Source organism: Heloderma suspectum, chromosome 1, assembly GCF_057233095.1.
Source record: "Heloderma suspectum isolate Gila_16-S chromosome 1, 16-S_ref, whole genome shotgun sequence".
NCBI classification, from domain to species: Eukaryota; Metazoa; Chordata; class Lepidosauria; order Squamata; family Helodermatidae; genus Heloderma; species Heloderma suspectum.
The window spans coordinates 126,385,992-126,398,311 of NC_139458.1; the positions used below are offsets into that span (position 1 = coordinate 126,385,992).

The 12,320-nt window shown below is 43.0% G+C and overlaps 1 protein-coding gene and 1 long non-coding RNA gene across 12 annotated transcripts in view; one reads left to right on the top strand and one right to left on the bottom strand.

Annotated features, from left to right (window-relative positions):
* Positions 1-2,850, bottom strand: part of LOC146357824 (uncharacterized) — a 44,235-nt gene extending 41,385 nt beyond the window's left edge. For all 5 annotated transcript variants that reach the window (XR_014792113.1, XR_014792112.1, XR_014792117.1 and 2 more), the window contains exon 1: positions 2,626-2,850. This is a non-coding gene — a long non-coding RNA (uncharacterized LOC146357824). The remainder of the gene's footprint in view (positions 1-2,625) is intronic.
* A 519-nt stretch (positions 2,851-3,369) lies between these two features.
* Positions 3,370-12,320, top strand: part of TOLLIP (toll interacting protein) — a 42,726-nt gene continuing 33,775 nt past the window's right edge. Inside the window, exons 1-3 of one of the 7 annotated variants that reach the window (XM_084856263.1) lie at positions 3,370-3,857; positions 8,952-9,088; positions 11,918-12,315. Coding sequence is in view for 1 of the 7 variants with exons in the window: in XM_084856245.1 (XP_084712371.1) it covers positions 3,479-3,511 (33 nt within the window). In the remaining 6 variants the exon portion in view is untranslated. The remainder of the gene's footprint in view (positions 3,858-8,951; positions 9,089-11,917; positions 12,316-12,320) is intronic. The other 6 variants (XM_084856272.1, XM_084856303.1, XM_084856283.1 and 3 more) reach the window with 6 other exon arrangements.

The following is a 12,320-nucleotide window of genomic DNA, read 5'->3' on the forward strand; positions in this document are numbered from 1 at the left end:
TTTGCCAAGAGAACATGCTGATCATAGCAAACACTCTTTTCCAACAGCACAAGAGGCGACGCTACACATGGACATCACCAGATGGTCAATATCGAAATCAAATTGATTATGTCCTTTGCAGCCAAAGATGGAGAAGCTCTATACAGTCAGTCAAAACAAGACCTGGAGCTGACTGTGGCTCAGATCATGAGCTTCTTGTTGCAAAATTTTGGCTTAAATTGAAGAATGTAGGGAAAACCACTAACCCATTCAGGTACGACCTAAATCATATCCCTTATGAATATACAGTGGAGGTGAGGAATAGATTTCAGGGATTAGACCTGATAGACAGAGTGCCTGAGGAACTATGGACGGAGGTCCATAACACTGTTCAGGAGGCAGCAACTAAATCCATCCCAAAGAAAAAGAAATGCAAGAAAGCCAAGTGGCTGTCTGATGAGGCTTTAATTACAAGTAGCTGAGGAAAGAAGGGCAGCGAAAAGCAAGGGAGAAAGGGGAAGATATATCCAACTGAATGCAGAGTTCCAGAGAATAGCAAGGAGAGACAAGAAGGCCTTCTTAAATGAACAATGCAAAGAAATGGAAGAAAACAATAGAATGGGAAAGACCAGAGATCTTTTCCAGAAAATCGGAGATATCAAGGGAACGTTTTGTGCAAAGACGGGCATGATAAAGGACAAAGAAGGCAGGGACCTAACAGAAGCAGATGAGATTAAGAAGAGGTGGCAAGAATACACAGAAGAACTATACAGGAAAGATCTGAATGTCCCTGATAGCCATGATAGTGCGGTCACTGAACTTGAGCCGGACATCCTAGACAGTGAAGTCAAGTGGGCCTTAGGAAGCATTACTAACAACAAAGCTAGCAGAGATGACAGTATTCCAGCTGAGCTATTTAAAATCCTAAAAGATGATGCTGTTACAGTGCTGCACTCAATATACCAACAAATTTGGAACACTCAATCGTGGCCACAAGACTGGAAAAGGTCAGTTTACATTCCAGTTCCAAAGAAGGGCAGTGCCAAAGAGTGTTCAAACTACCACACAATTGCGCTCATTTCACATGCCAGCAAGGTGATGCTCAAAATCCTACCAGCTAGGCTTCAGCAGTATGTGAACTGAGAACTACCGGAATTACAAGCTGGGTTTCGAAGAGGCAGAGGAAGTAGAGATCAAATCGCCAACATTCGCTGGATCATGGAGAAAGCAAGAGAATTCCAGAAAAATGTCTATTTCTGCTTCATTGACTATGCTAAAGCCTTTGATTGTGTGGATCACAACAAACTGTGGCAAATTCTTCAAGAGATGGGAGTACCAGACCACCTTACCTGTCTCCTGAGAAACCTGTACAAGGGTCAAGAAGCAACAATAAGAACCGGACATGGAACAACCGATTGGTTCAAAATTGGGAAAGGAGTATGACAAGGCTGTATATTGTCGCCCTGCTTATTTAACTTATATGCAGAGTACATCATGAGAAACGCCAGGTTGGATGAATCGCAGCTCGGAATTCAGATTGCCGGGAGAATTATCAACAACCTCCGATATGCAGACGATACCACCCTAATGGCAGAAAGCGAAGAGGATCTAAAGAGCCTCTTGTTGAGGGTGAAAGTGGAGAGTGCAAAAGCTGGTTTGAAACTCAACATTAAAAAAACTCAGATGACATCTGGCCCCATCACTTCCTGGCATACAGAAGGGGAAGAAATGGAAGCAGTGACAGATGTTATTTTCTTAGGCTCCAAGATCACCGCAGACGGTGACTGTAGCCATGAAATTAAAAGATGCTTGCTCCTTGGGAGGAAAGCTATGGCAAACCTAGACAGCATAGTAAGAAGCAGAGACATCACCTTGCCGACAAAGGTCCGTCTAATCAGAGCTATGGTTTTCCCAGTCGTAATGTATGGCTGTGAGAGCTGGACTATAAGGAAGGCTGAGCGCCAAAGAATTGATGCTTTCGAACTGTGGTGCTGGAGAAGACTCTTACGAGTCCCCTGGACTGCAAGGAGATCAAATCAGTCCATCCTAAAGGAAATCAACCCTGACTGCTCATTGGAAGGACAGATCCTGCAGCTGACGCTCAAATATTTTGGCCACCTAATGCGAAAACTCCCTGGAAAAGATGCTGCCGCTGGGAAGACTGAAGGCAAAAGAAGGGGACGGCAGAGGATGAGATGGCTAGATAGCATCACCGATGCAATGAATATGAACTTGAGCACACTCCGGGAGAGAGCGGAGGACAGGAAGGCCTGGCGTGTTATGGTCCATGGGGTCACGAAGAGTCGGACACGACTTAACGACTGAACAACAAGAAGCACATTGGACCCAGGACTATACACACAGGAAAGTGATGTGGCAGAATTCTGGAGTATACACCACACTGGACTGTAGTTGAAGTAAAGCTCTTTTAGTACTTCCCCCTTATTACAATAATAATTAAAAATTCTCCATAACTAAAACAGCTAGCATATCAGGGAGAAATATTCCACCTCAACCCTCTCTCTGCTGCCTTCGTGTCCCACTTGGAAGGGAGCTTTTTACACAGGAAAGCATCCAAAAATGCACCCCCTTCCCCGCTGTCTGAAAAGGCACATTTTCACTTTGCGCTGCACGTGCAGACGTTACCTGGCATTCTAGCACGACACGCAAACAGGTCAGCACGCGTAATTAAGCGCACTCAGACGGGACAAAGCGTGCGCGGAATGTTTGTTCGGTCAAGCGCTTTCCCCGTGCTCCACGTCACCTGAATAGATGACTAGAGAGAAAGGGGAGGGGTTCCAAGGCACCTCCGAGACTGCATAACCTGCGGGGAAAAGGGAAGCGGCGGTGAGCAGCACCCCCCCCCCCCCCAAAGCCGCGCACGCATCACGAATTCTTCCGTCGGGAGGATTACAAGTGACTCTGCCACGCCCACTCTCGGTCAGCGAGCCAATCAGAAGATGCCGGGGGCGCGATTGCGTCCATGATTCAGCAGAGGCCGCTCACCCGCGGCTCGGGTCAGCGGCCGACCACTCTGTGAGGAAATGGCGGGGCTTGTTGTTAGTCTAGTGACGTCAGTAACGATAAACAAGGCGGAACGTTTAAAAGGTCCTAACTGTCCCCGCCGCACCGTCGCTTGCTGCCGTTCGGCACATTCGAGCTAACGGCCCCAAAAGGCCTGCGCGCGCCGTTACGTAGCGATTACAGGGAATCCCGGCGTCTACAGAGCAAGGAGGGAGAGCAGAAGGAGAGAGCGGCGGCGACGACTCGGAATTTCCTGCGGTTGCCGCATGCGCATGATTGTGTAGTGGTAGACACAGCGGTGTCGGCTGCTAAGGAGGGGGGATTCTCCGGCGCAAGCGCTGTGCTGGATAGCGGTGGACTGTGGGCGTGGCTGGGCGGTGGGGCAAGTGGGGGATCAGCTGACTTCGCGGCGTCGGATCGAGGAACGTTCAACGGTGGGAAGAGGGGCACCGTCACCCGGCCTGAGGGAGGTGCCATGGCGACCACTGTTAGCACTCAGCGGGGCCCGGTGAGTCTGGTTGCTGTTGTGACAGAGGACGCCCCCCCCGCTTCGCCGCCCTGCTCTCCGGCCTAAAAGTGGGCCGGAGGTGGCCCTGTCGTCGGGACCTTTTCGGGGGTGTGACAAGAGCTGGGGAGCCGCTCCCCCCGCGGTTTAGGCCAGTGGTTTCGGGGTGCGCGCGTGGATTGAACGTCCCCCTACATGCGCGGGCCCTTCCCAGATGGAGGGAGGGGCGAACCATGTGCTCCTGCTTCCCTTTGCCCCCTTCTCGTTACTCCATGTGACACATCCGGGAAGATCCCTCAAGTCACCATTGCTCGTTTCCCCCCCTCGGCCTCAGCGTTAAGCACATCAGGTGAGTGCCTGGGAAGGGGGAGGTACGTGAGGAACCGCCAGGCCAAAATAACGCCAGACCCCATTTTGAAAGCGGAGAATGTCTTTCCTTCGTTTCTCACGTCAGTACTTCTGTGGTCGGGTATTGCGGTATAATGTGTAAGCAAAAGACAGAAGAGCTGCTCCCGGGGATGGGGGCGAGGTAGGTATTTGTAAAAAGGAAACTTCCACTAAGTTCGGTATGTGAAAATCACGTTTTTGTTCTTTTGCATAAACGAGATGAGAAAATCCTAGTAGGGCCTGCAGGCTGTTTTAGCAAAGAGGAAGGCCTCACGAACAGCTCCAAATTCCTATGTTACAGTCTTGTGTATGAAGGTCTACATTTGCGTAGGAGGACCCACGGATTTTGTTGCATAGGTGGATCTGTTTCCTGAAGTTTGTAAGGCCTACACACTGATACTATTCTTCCCCTGTCTCAAAAGATAGGCAACCTGACAGACAATATTTATTTTAAAAAATTGTAGCCTGTCTTTACTAAAACCATTTAAAATTCAAATAAAACAAAAGCAATCTGCAGTAAAACAATAATAAAAATGAGCAGCAGTAAATAAAAACAACCCCCACTCTAGGCGTCTCTAGGCTCCATAAGGACATTGGATAAAGTACCTGGTGAGCAGTCATGGGAAGAAGATTCAAAAGCTGGGGTGCCACCACAAAAAAGCTTTTTTCTCTGATAACCACTTACATAACATCTAATGGTAGGGTACCCAGGGAAGGGCCTCTGGTGAATATAATTGATAGGCAGTTTCATGTGGGAGCAGGTCCTTCAAATAAATATGCTTGGTTGGGAAATTTCCAGCAGCTTTGCCATCTGGGCAACTAGATATCTGGTATTGATCCTTGGAATTTGACAGGTCTGATTTTTTTGTTTTGATGTTCCTGCTTTATGGACCTGTGTGTAAAGGTCATGTGAGATATGACCCTTAGATATCCATTGAAGAACTTCCACTTTGGGGAATTGTGACTAGAAAAAATGTTTAAACTGATAGAGAAGGCTGGAGGGCTATCTTCTGTTTTGCTGAGATCCTGTTTTCATATGATGCATACGCTTTTCTACATCTGGCTCCTAATTCCTTCATATATCTGATGGCTAGCACTAAATAGTTTTGGAGGACAATGTATTTTAATGTTGGTGCACTTGAGTCTTTTGAAATTACAGAATGATATACATAATTGTAGTGTAAGTAAAATCTCATGATCGAGGATTGTACCAAATGGCAATATTTTTTCTTAAATTGGCTTTAATCCCCAAAAGTCTTCAGTGCCGTTTCTTCAAATATACCATGTTAGCCTTGGCAGTATTTTTATTTTTTCCATTGGGTTTTAATACTGTTTATGCCTAGAGTCAAAATAATCTTTGAATTTTGGTTTTTCTTGCAGTATTTGCTTTAGGAGACCTGTGTGCCCTGTATTTTCTCTTCCCCTCACCAAGCCATAGTATTTAGTCAGCATAAATTGCATGTTCCCTTGTATTAGGTTTAAAATATCAAGCTATTGTATAGATAATGATCAGGTTTGCACGATCATTGCAGCCCACTGTGACTTATGTAAGCCACAGTGGGTTGCAGCGCATCCTCGTGGCCATTTTGAATATTAAGTCCCAAGTGGGGGTTGCCATGTCATGTTGTCTGAACCCAGGTAGTAGGGGTTGTTTGAGGGTTAACCACCAGAATGCACTGTAACAAGCCATGGCTTAAATAAGCCATAGTGGGCTGTAGTGATGATGCGAACCCAGTCAGTCTTTTCATGCCTTGATTGGTTTTTGGTGCAGAGGGAGTCCTGAGCTGAAGATCTATAAGTGTACTGTTCTATCACTTGGCTGTAGTGCCAAAACAAGTACTCCTTTAACTGTATGAAGAATATTTGCATTAGTCATTTTTTGTTTGTCTTGGTTGTTGAACTAATTTTAAGCTGGTAAAAGAACGTGCAGGCTTTTGAAGTGTGAGGACTTATGGGTTATCCAAATTAGCTTATGCCTGTCTGTTTTTGTAACTAGTTGTATTTGATATATTGTGTAACATGTATAATGTTTGTCATTTAGAAGGAATTTATCTTGTTGATAGTTCCCAGACTCTTAGTGTTAATAAACAGATCCTTTAAACTTGGGGGAGGGACTGTGGTCACATCCTTTGTGTGCAGAAAGTTCTAGGTTCATTCCCTGGCATCTCCATTTAAAGGGATTGGTAGCAGTTGAAGGGAACAGCAGACTGTGCCTGGGATTATGGAAATCTGTTGCTAATTAGGAATAGATAATACTATCCTAGATGAAGAAATGTCTGATAATATGAGGCAGCTTCCTCTATTCCTATTACTTACAGGCCTTGTTCAAACCATTGTAAGTAAATGTGTGCTTCCCTCACCCTCAGATGTGGCCATGAAGAGGAGTTCGGAAGATGTTGCTTCCATTGTAGATTTACCACAGCTTATCTGAACCTGGACAAACTGTGGTTAACTATGGTTGAAATAAGTGAATTTCAAACCATAGTCTATGGTTTGTTTTAACTAATCATAGTTAAGATTAACTACAGGTTTGGGTACAGATGTCCTGTTAAATTGCAATTAATCTAAAATGGAAGCTTCAGATCTTCTCCTTGTGGCCATACATAGGAGGAGAGGGGAAGGAGGCAGGGTTGTTATGTGTGAACACAGCCATAGTATCAGTTTAGTAATGCTAGAGATTTAGGAGCATCGTTCAATTTAAATGTTTTAGTATATGTATATACTCTTAAGTGGATCAAACTTTTTCCATGCAAAAAAACCACACAGAAAGATGCTGCTGACTTTTCTAATCTTGTCAATGTATATTTCTTGCTTTTAAAACAGTACATGGAATTACGTTGCATAAGAAAGCTTCTTGGTCTAAGAAGAATTTCTGATAGTCACCTTAAAAAACAAATGTATACTTGAGTGCCCTGCGAGTCCCTTTCCATTTAGAAGGCAGTAATTGCCAGCTCCTGTTATATTTTGGAGAGCTGTTTATAGAGTTGTAATGTAACCAAATAGCTGCTGAAGGATGCTAAAGAGCTAAACTTAAATGTTTCTTCTGTTACAAAGTTGCAGTTTTTCATGCCCTGGGGAAATCTATTTAATGCATGCTTTGGGATATGGATGTCCAACAGTTGATGTATGTGGCATTTACATAAATCCAAAATATGGAATTCCAAAATCTTATCAGTGCCACTCTAGCCATGGTTTTTCAAATTTGTATCTTCTTTATTTATTTATTTATTTTAAATGAATATTTATTTTTGCTTTTTCTTTTTCATTTGACACGGAATAAATTTATTTTTTTTAATGTCAAAACTGAAATCTTATTTGTTGGTACAGTGTGTATGAAAAGCTATAGAGTGTCAGACTTGTCTGTCGCTCACCTCCATTATGCTATTAGCTAGAGTGGTCAGTAGTAGTCATTCAGAACTGAGCAGTAAATATATTTTTGAACACTTCCAGTTTGCAATCATTGGCTGGGTTCATGCACCATGACAACCCATACTCAAGGTTGAGTATGCCTATGGTTCAACAACAAAAACCCACACTCAATCAATGCTCAGCCTTGAGTATGGGTTGTCAGGTTGTGTGAACCCAGTCAATGAGTTAGAATAGGTAAGAAGGTTATAGACCACTTACCTGCATAAAGCAAGTCCAGCTATCTAGCAACCCACCTCCCCCTCCCCCCATCAGCTCATTCACTTCACCTCCAGCAAACAGGAAACTGCTGAAGATGTCAGCAGCAAATAGCTCTAGATCAGTGATGGCCAACCTGCATTTTCAAGGGCCACTTTGTTTTTCACACACTAGTCTGGAGACCATATTTAATTGGGTGGTCAGAATCTAATTACTGGAACCACCTCACAGAAAGGGCTCTACAGATACTATGCTGTGATGGTATGATTATCAATTCTTGAAAGGCTGATGAACAGCTGTGCTTCCTGAATGAAGAAGCAGATTGTCAGTGGTCTGTTGCTTTTCCAGACTGTGTATGAGATGTAATATAAGCTTTATTGTATTAAATGCATTTGGATTTTTTCTCCTTTTAAGGGAAACTGCGTACAACCTTTTACCACACCTTGACTCAAATTTAATATGGTAACCCAGGACACAATTACAATGGCTGCACCTAGGCTATGTTTCTCCATTCCAAGTGAGGCCAGTCTCATGTCCTCATTAATAACCTTCCAGATGCTGGTGAAGACCTTCCTTTTTAGGAAGGCGTTTAATATATAATTTGTAGTATGGTGTTTTAATCTGTCTTTTGAATAGTTTAAATATTTTCACTGCTAGTATAGTGTTATCTGCTTCTTTTCTGGTTGGTAATGTTTAGTGGGTTTTGTTTTAAATTGTAAGGATGTTTTAAATGTCAAATGTATGATTTCTGTTAATCACCTTCAGCTCTTAAGAGGAAAAGCAAGATATATATATATATATTTTAAAATAAAACATTTAATTTTCCAGAGTGCTGTTCTAGATCAGAAGTGTGCAGAAAGTAGATCTCCATATGTTTTGGACTTCAGTTCCCAGAAGCCCCTGCCAGCCTATCCAGTGGTCAGCAATGCTGGGAGTTGAAGTCCAAAAAGTCTGGAGATCTACCTTCTGCCCACCCCTGTTCCAGATGACTCAATCTACTGCACAGAACATCCTTACTATGGAGTAAATTCTGTTCAACTCAGTGGGACTCAGTACAAATGAGTAATAAGCTTAGGATGGCACTATCAAGCCCACACTGCAGGGGAATGAATGATTCAAATTACAAGCTGAGGCTAAGTTTATAATGGTGTTGTGTTACAATTCATTATTACTGTATGAGGGTTATCTTGTCTCCAAAATCCCATTAGAGTGGGAAGCAGTAACAAAAAACATTGGTTTAGGTTTCAAGAACAAAAATAGTGATTTGGATAGCTTAATTAAATATGCATGCTTCCCCTTTCTGTGGTCTCTGAAAGGCAGCTGAAAAAGGAAATACAAAATTATATTGCAAATCATCCCCAACTCTTTATCAGTTTTAACACTGGCTCTGGAAAAGCAAATCCAAAAGGTTCTTGCCACACTTATGTTTTAGCAGATCTCCAGGAGATGCTGGTCCTGTAGTCATGGATCACCATTGGTATTGCTATTGCTTCTGTCCTAGCTGGCCTGACTTGGTGCACAGGTGGTATTGATAGATGTTGGAGCTCACCAGTGGATATAGAGGAACAGGTACTTTCTAGTATGTTGTGTGTACTAAATTAGTGTCTTTCTGTTACAACAACCCCAAAGGAACCCAGTGCAGAATTTTGGAGCTCTGATAGAATATGCTCCTGGTACATTCCCCTCCCCTCCCCTTCTCACCCCACCCAACACCGCATCAGTAGAACCTTCCAAATACTGATCAAGATCAGCCCATCATATAATATGAAGTAGTTTGTTCCTGCTGTTGCAAAGGCATGAATGATAGTTGCCATTTCTGTGTGAGACACTGGCTTGCAAACTCCTTATCTGTTGGAATGGGTGAGAAGTACTTCTCACCACATTGAAGCTTGAGGTGTCAAATGCAGTCATGTATAGGCCTATAATCTTGGGAATATGCTAAGGGAAGGCTTACCTGTTAAGGATAGGTGTCCTGTATCTCATGCAGTGCAATCATATGCATGTTTACTCAGAAGTAAGCCCTAGTTCACTTACCTAATTATACCTAATAGCGTTGCTGATTCAGGTTGTGTTCATTCAACTCTGGTTGCCTTATCCACATCCAGTAACCAGTCATGGCTAGGCATCAAGTGAATATTGACATTGTTGCCAAGGCTCTTTCTCTACCACATCACTGTTGGTGAGGTGTAGCTTATCTAGACACCAATTTACATATTGCTCTGGTGCCCTCTCATGCTTTTTCTAGTTTGTATAATGCATGTGAAATATAGGGCTGTGTTCTTGTAGATGAATTGCACTGAAGGTGGTTTGTTTCAGTATTTGGGGTAAGAATCCACTAGTGAAGTGTTGGCTGTTGAAGACTGGGAATAAGGAGGTGATCCAGTTGTATAATTTGGGCAGGAGGCATTTGTTTTTTAGAGTGGGGCTGTACTGCTTGCCGCCTCCTGCAAATTCTTCAGAAATGCTAGTATTTATGTATAGAATTTGAAATCGTCCAGTTTGGGAATCTCGGTGTGCTGATAGCTCTGATTATAGTGGCTATTTTTTAAACAAATAGTGTGGCTACAGTATGAGTACCAATTGTCTCTGGTCACTTGTCCTTTTTGTCAGCCACACTGAATATTAATTCCAAAGTACAACTTCTAAAGTTAGTATATGACTGTGTGATTGCATGCTGTATTTTACAGTGAGGTGACTCATTGTAGTCACCTTGTGGTAGATCCCGGACTTGTGAAAGTGCACCTTGCTTGGCTTAAAAGCCAAACTTGCCAAATGCAAGATGTCAAGGAAACTCTGTGTGCATGATGACCCCTTGAAAAAAATGTAAAGTAATCCTCACCTCTCAGTAACTGCAGGAGAGCACCCAACCTTGGGAATATGCCTGTGTGAATCCATCCTGTGAGATCAGAGATGGAGTGGTCATATTGGGAGAATGGCAAGAACTGCTTGCCACATCATATCTCACGATTTTAAAAACTTATTAAAATGTAGTGTTTCCCTTTGGGCATGGGATGCATTCTAGTAAGTACACTCTGCCTATCATGACAGGCATGTATAGGTCCTTTGTATTCTGGGCTATTTAGCATTTATATTTCTGACTTGAATTATACTAGAGATGTACTTATTTGTCTCATCTGTTTTTCAGTTAGATTATCTAGCGCATAAAAAAAAGGCAGAACACTCTCCCAAAGCAGAACCACAGTGATTAAATTACTTGCTGCAGTAAAGGAAGAAAAATACTGGCTATTAATCAAAAAATGAGAATATACTGCAAACGTGTTTTTTTAGAATTCTTTTAGAATAGTTTGACTTCTCACCCTTTCAGGCTTGACCTGTCAAGCTGAAGTTTTGATGTTTTTGAGAGCTTTGGCCAAATAGTATCTTGGAAACATACATTAGCTTACCTCACTAGATTGCCACAGATGTTTAGTGTGCATGTGTCTATAATTGTTTAAAGTGAGTCATTTCTAGTGTTCAGCTCTGGGTGTGGTATATTGGACAAATGGGATTAATGTTGTTGGTTTGTATGAAATGTTCATTCATATAAAGGGAACACACACTTGGGAACATATTCTCACAAGAGGCTGGAGGAACATTCCCTCACTTTCTTTTTAATGTTTGTGTACATTGCTCCCAGATAGAACATTTTTTATGAGGGTTCAGCAAGGAATTTTAAAATGTGCCTGTAATTCATATGGAACACATTTATTGGGAAACCATGGCAGTTGAATTATAAATGCTATTTGAGTATGATTTTGCAGTAAATATTTTATTAAACATATAGGATTTGATCAAAAGGTGTGGGGGGGTGTACGCACGCGTGAGCGAGATTTTTTTAGAGGGTGATAGTTGGCTGGCAGAGGGAAAATGAGTGGATCGACAGTTAATTGAACAGGAATTAATTTGGGTTTATAACCTAGGTGGGTTAGAGGAAATTGATTTGAGTGTGATCTTCCTATTAATTTGGGGAAATAATTTTTAAAATAATTTAGAGGTGATTTGGAGGGAAATTAGCTTACTTTCTGTGAAATGGGTATTCAGTGGAAGCAGGAAACCGTGGCTTAAAAGAGTAATTGTTCTGGGGCGCAACCCCAGCTCTGCCTTGTACTCAAGTTCTTAGGCAAATGGCTTGTCTTTGACAAGCCTCACCACTTTGACTTCTGTGAAATGAGTGTTTTGTTGTGACAGCAAATTTTTGTGAATGGCCACACTTGCTCATCATGGAAGCCATTTTGTAATTGTAGCCCCAACACTTGCTCATATTTACAAATGTGTCCATAGGCCCAAAAAAAGTTGGGGATCCCTGGTGTAAAGCTTCTGTTTTCTCTTTTCTTGGTTAGAAGTGGAAGGTAGGGAAAAGAGGCCGGTGACAGAGTCAACTTTTCATTTGTAATCTAGGAAATGAACAGAGGGAGAAGGGAGAAAGACTCCTGAGGTGGACAACAGCAGGAGAGGGCACTAACAGAAGGCGTGTAAAAATGGCACCCCCACCTCCTGCTCATTCAATCAGAGGACTGTGGAGGTGAGGCAGGATTAGTGATTCAGCAGTGGTATTGAAGAGAAAACTCCCTGGAAAAGACCCTGATGCTGGGAAAGACGGAAGGCAAAAGGAGAAGGGGACGGCAGAGGATGAGATGGCTAGATAGCATCACGGATGCAATGAATATGAACTTGAGCACGCTCCGGGAGAGAGCGCAGGACGGGAAGGCCTGGCGTGCTATGGTCCATGGGGTCACGAAGAGTCGGACACGACTGAACGACTGAACAACAAAAGTGGTATTGTTCTGAGGAAGGGGGTAAG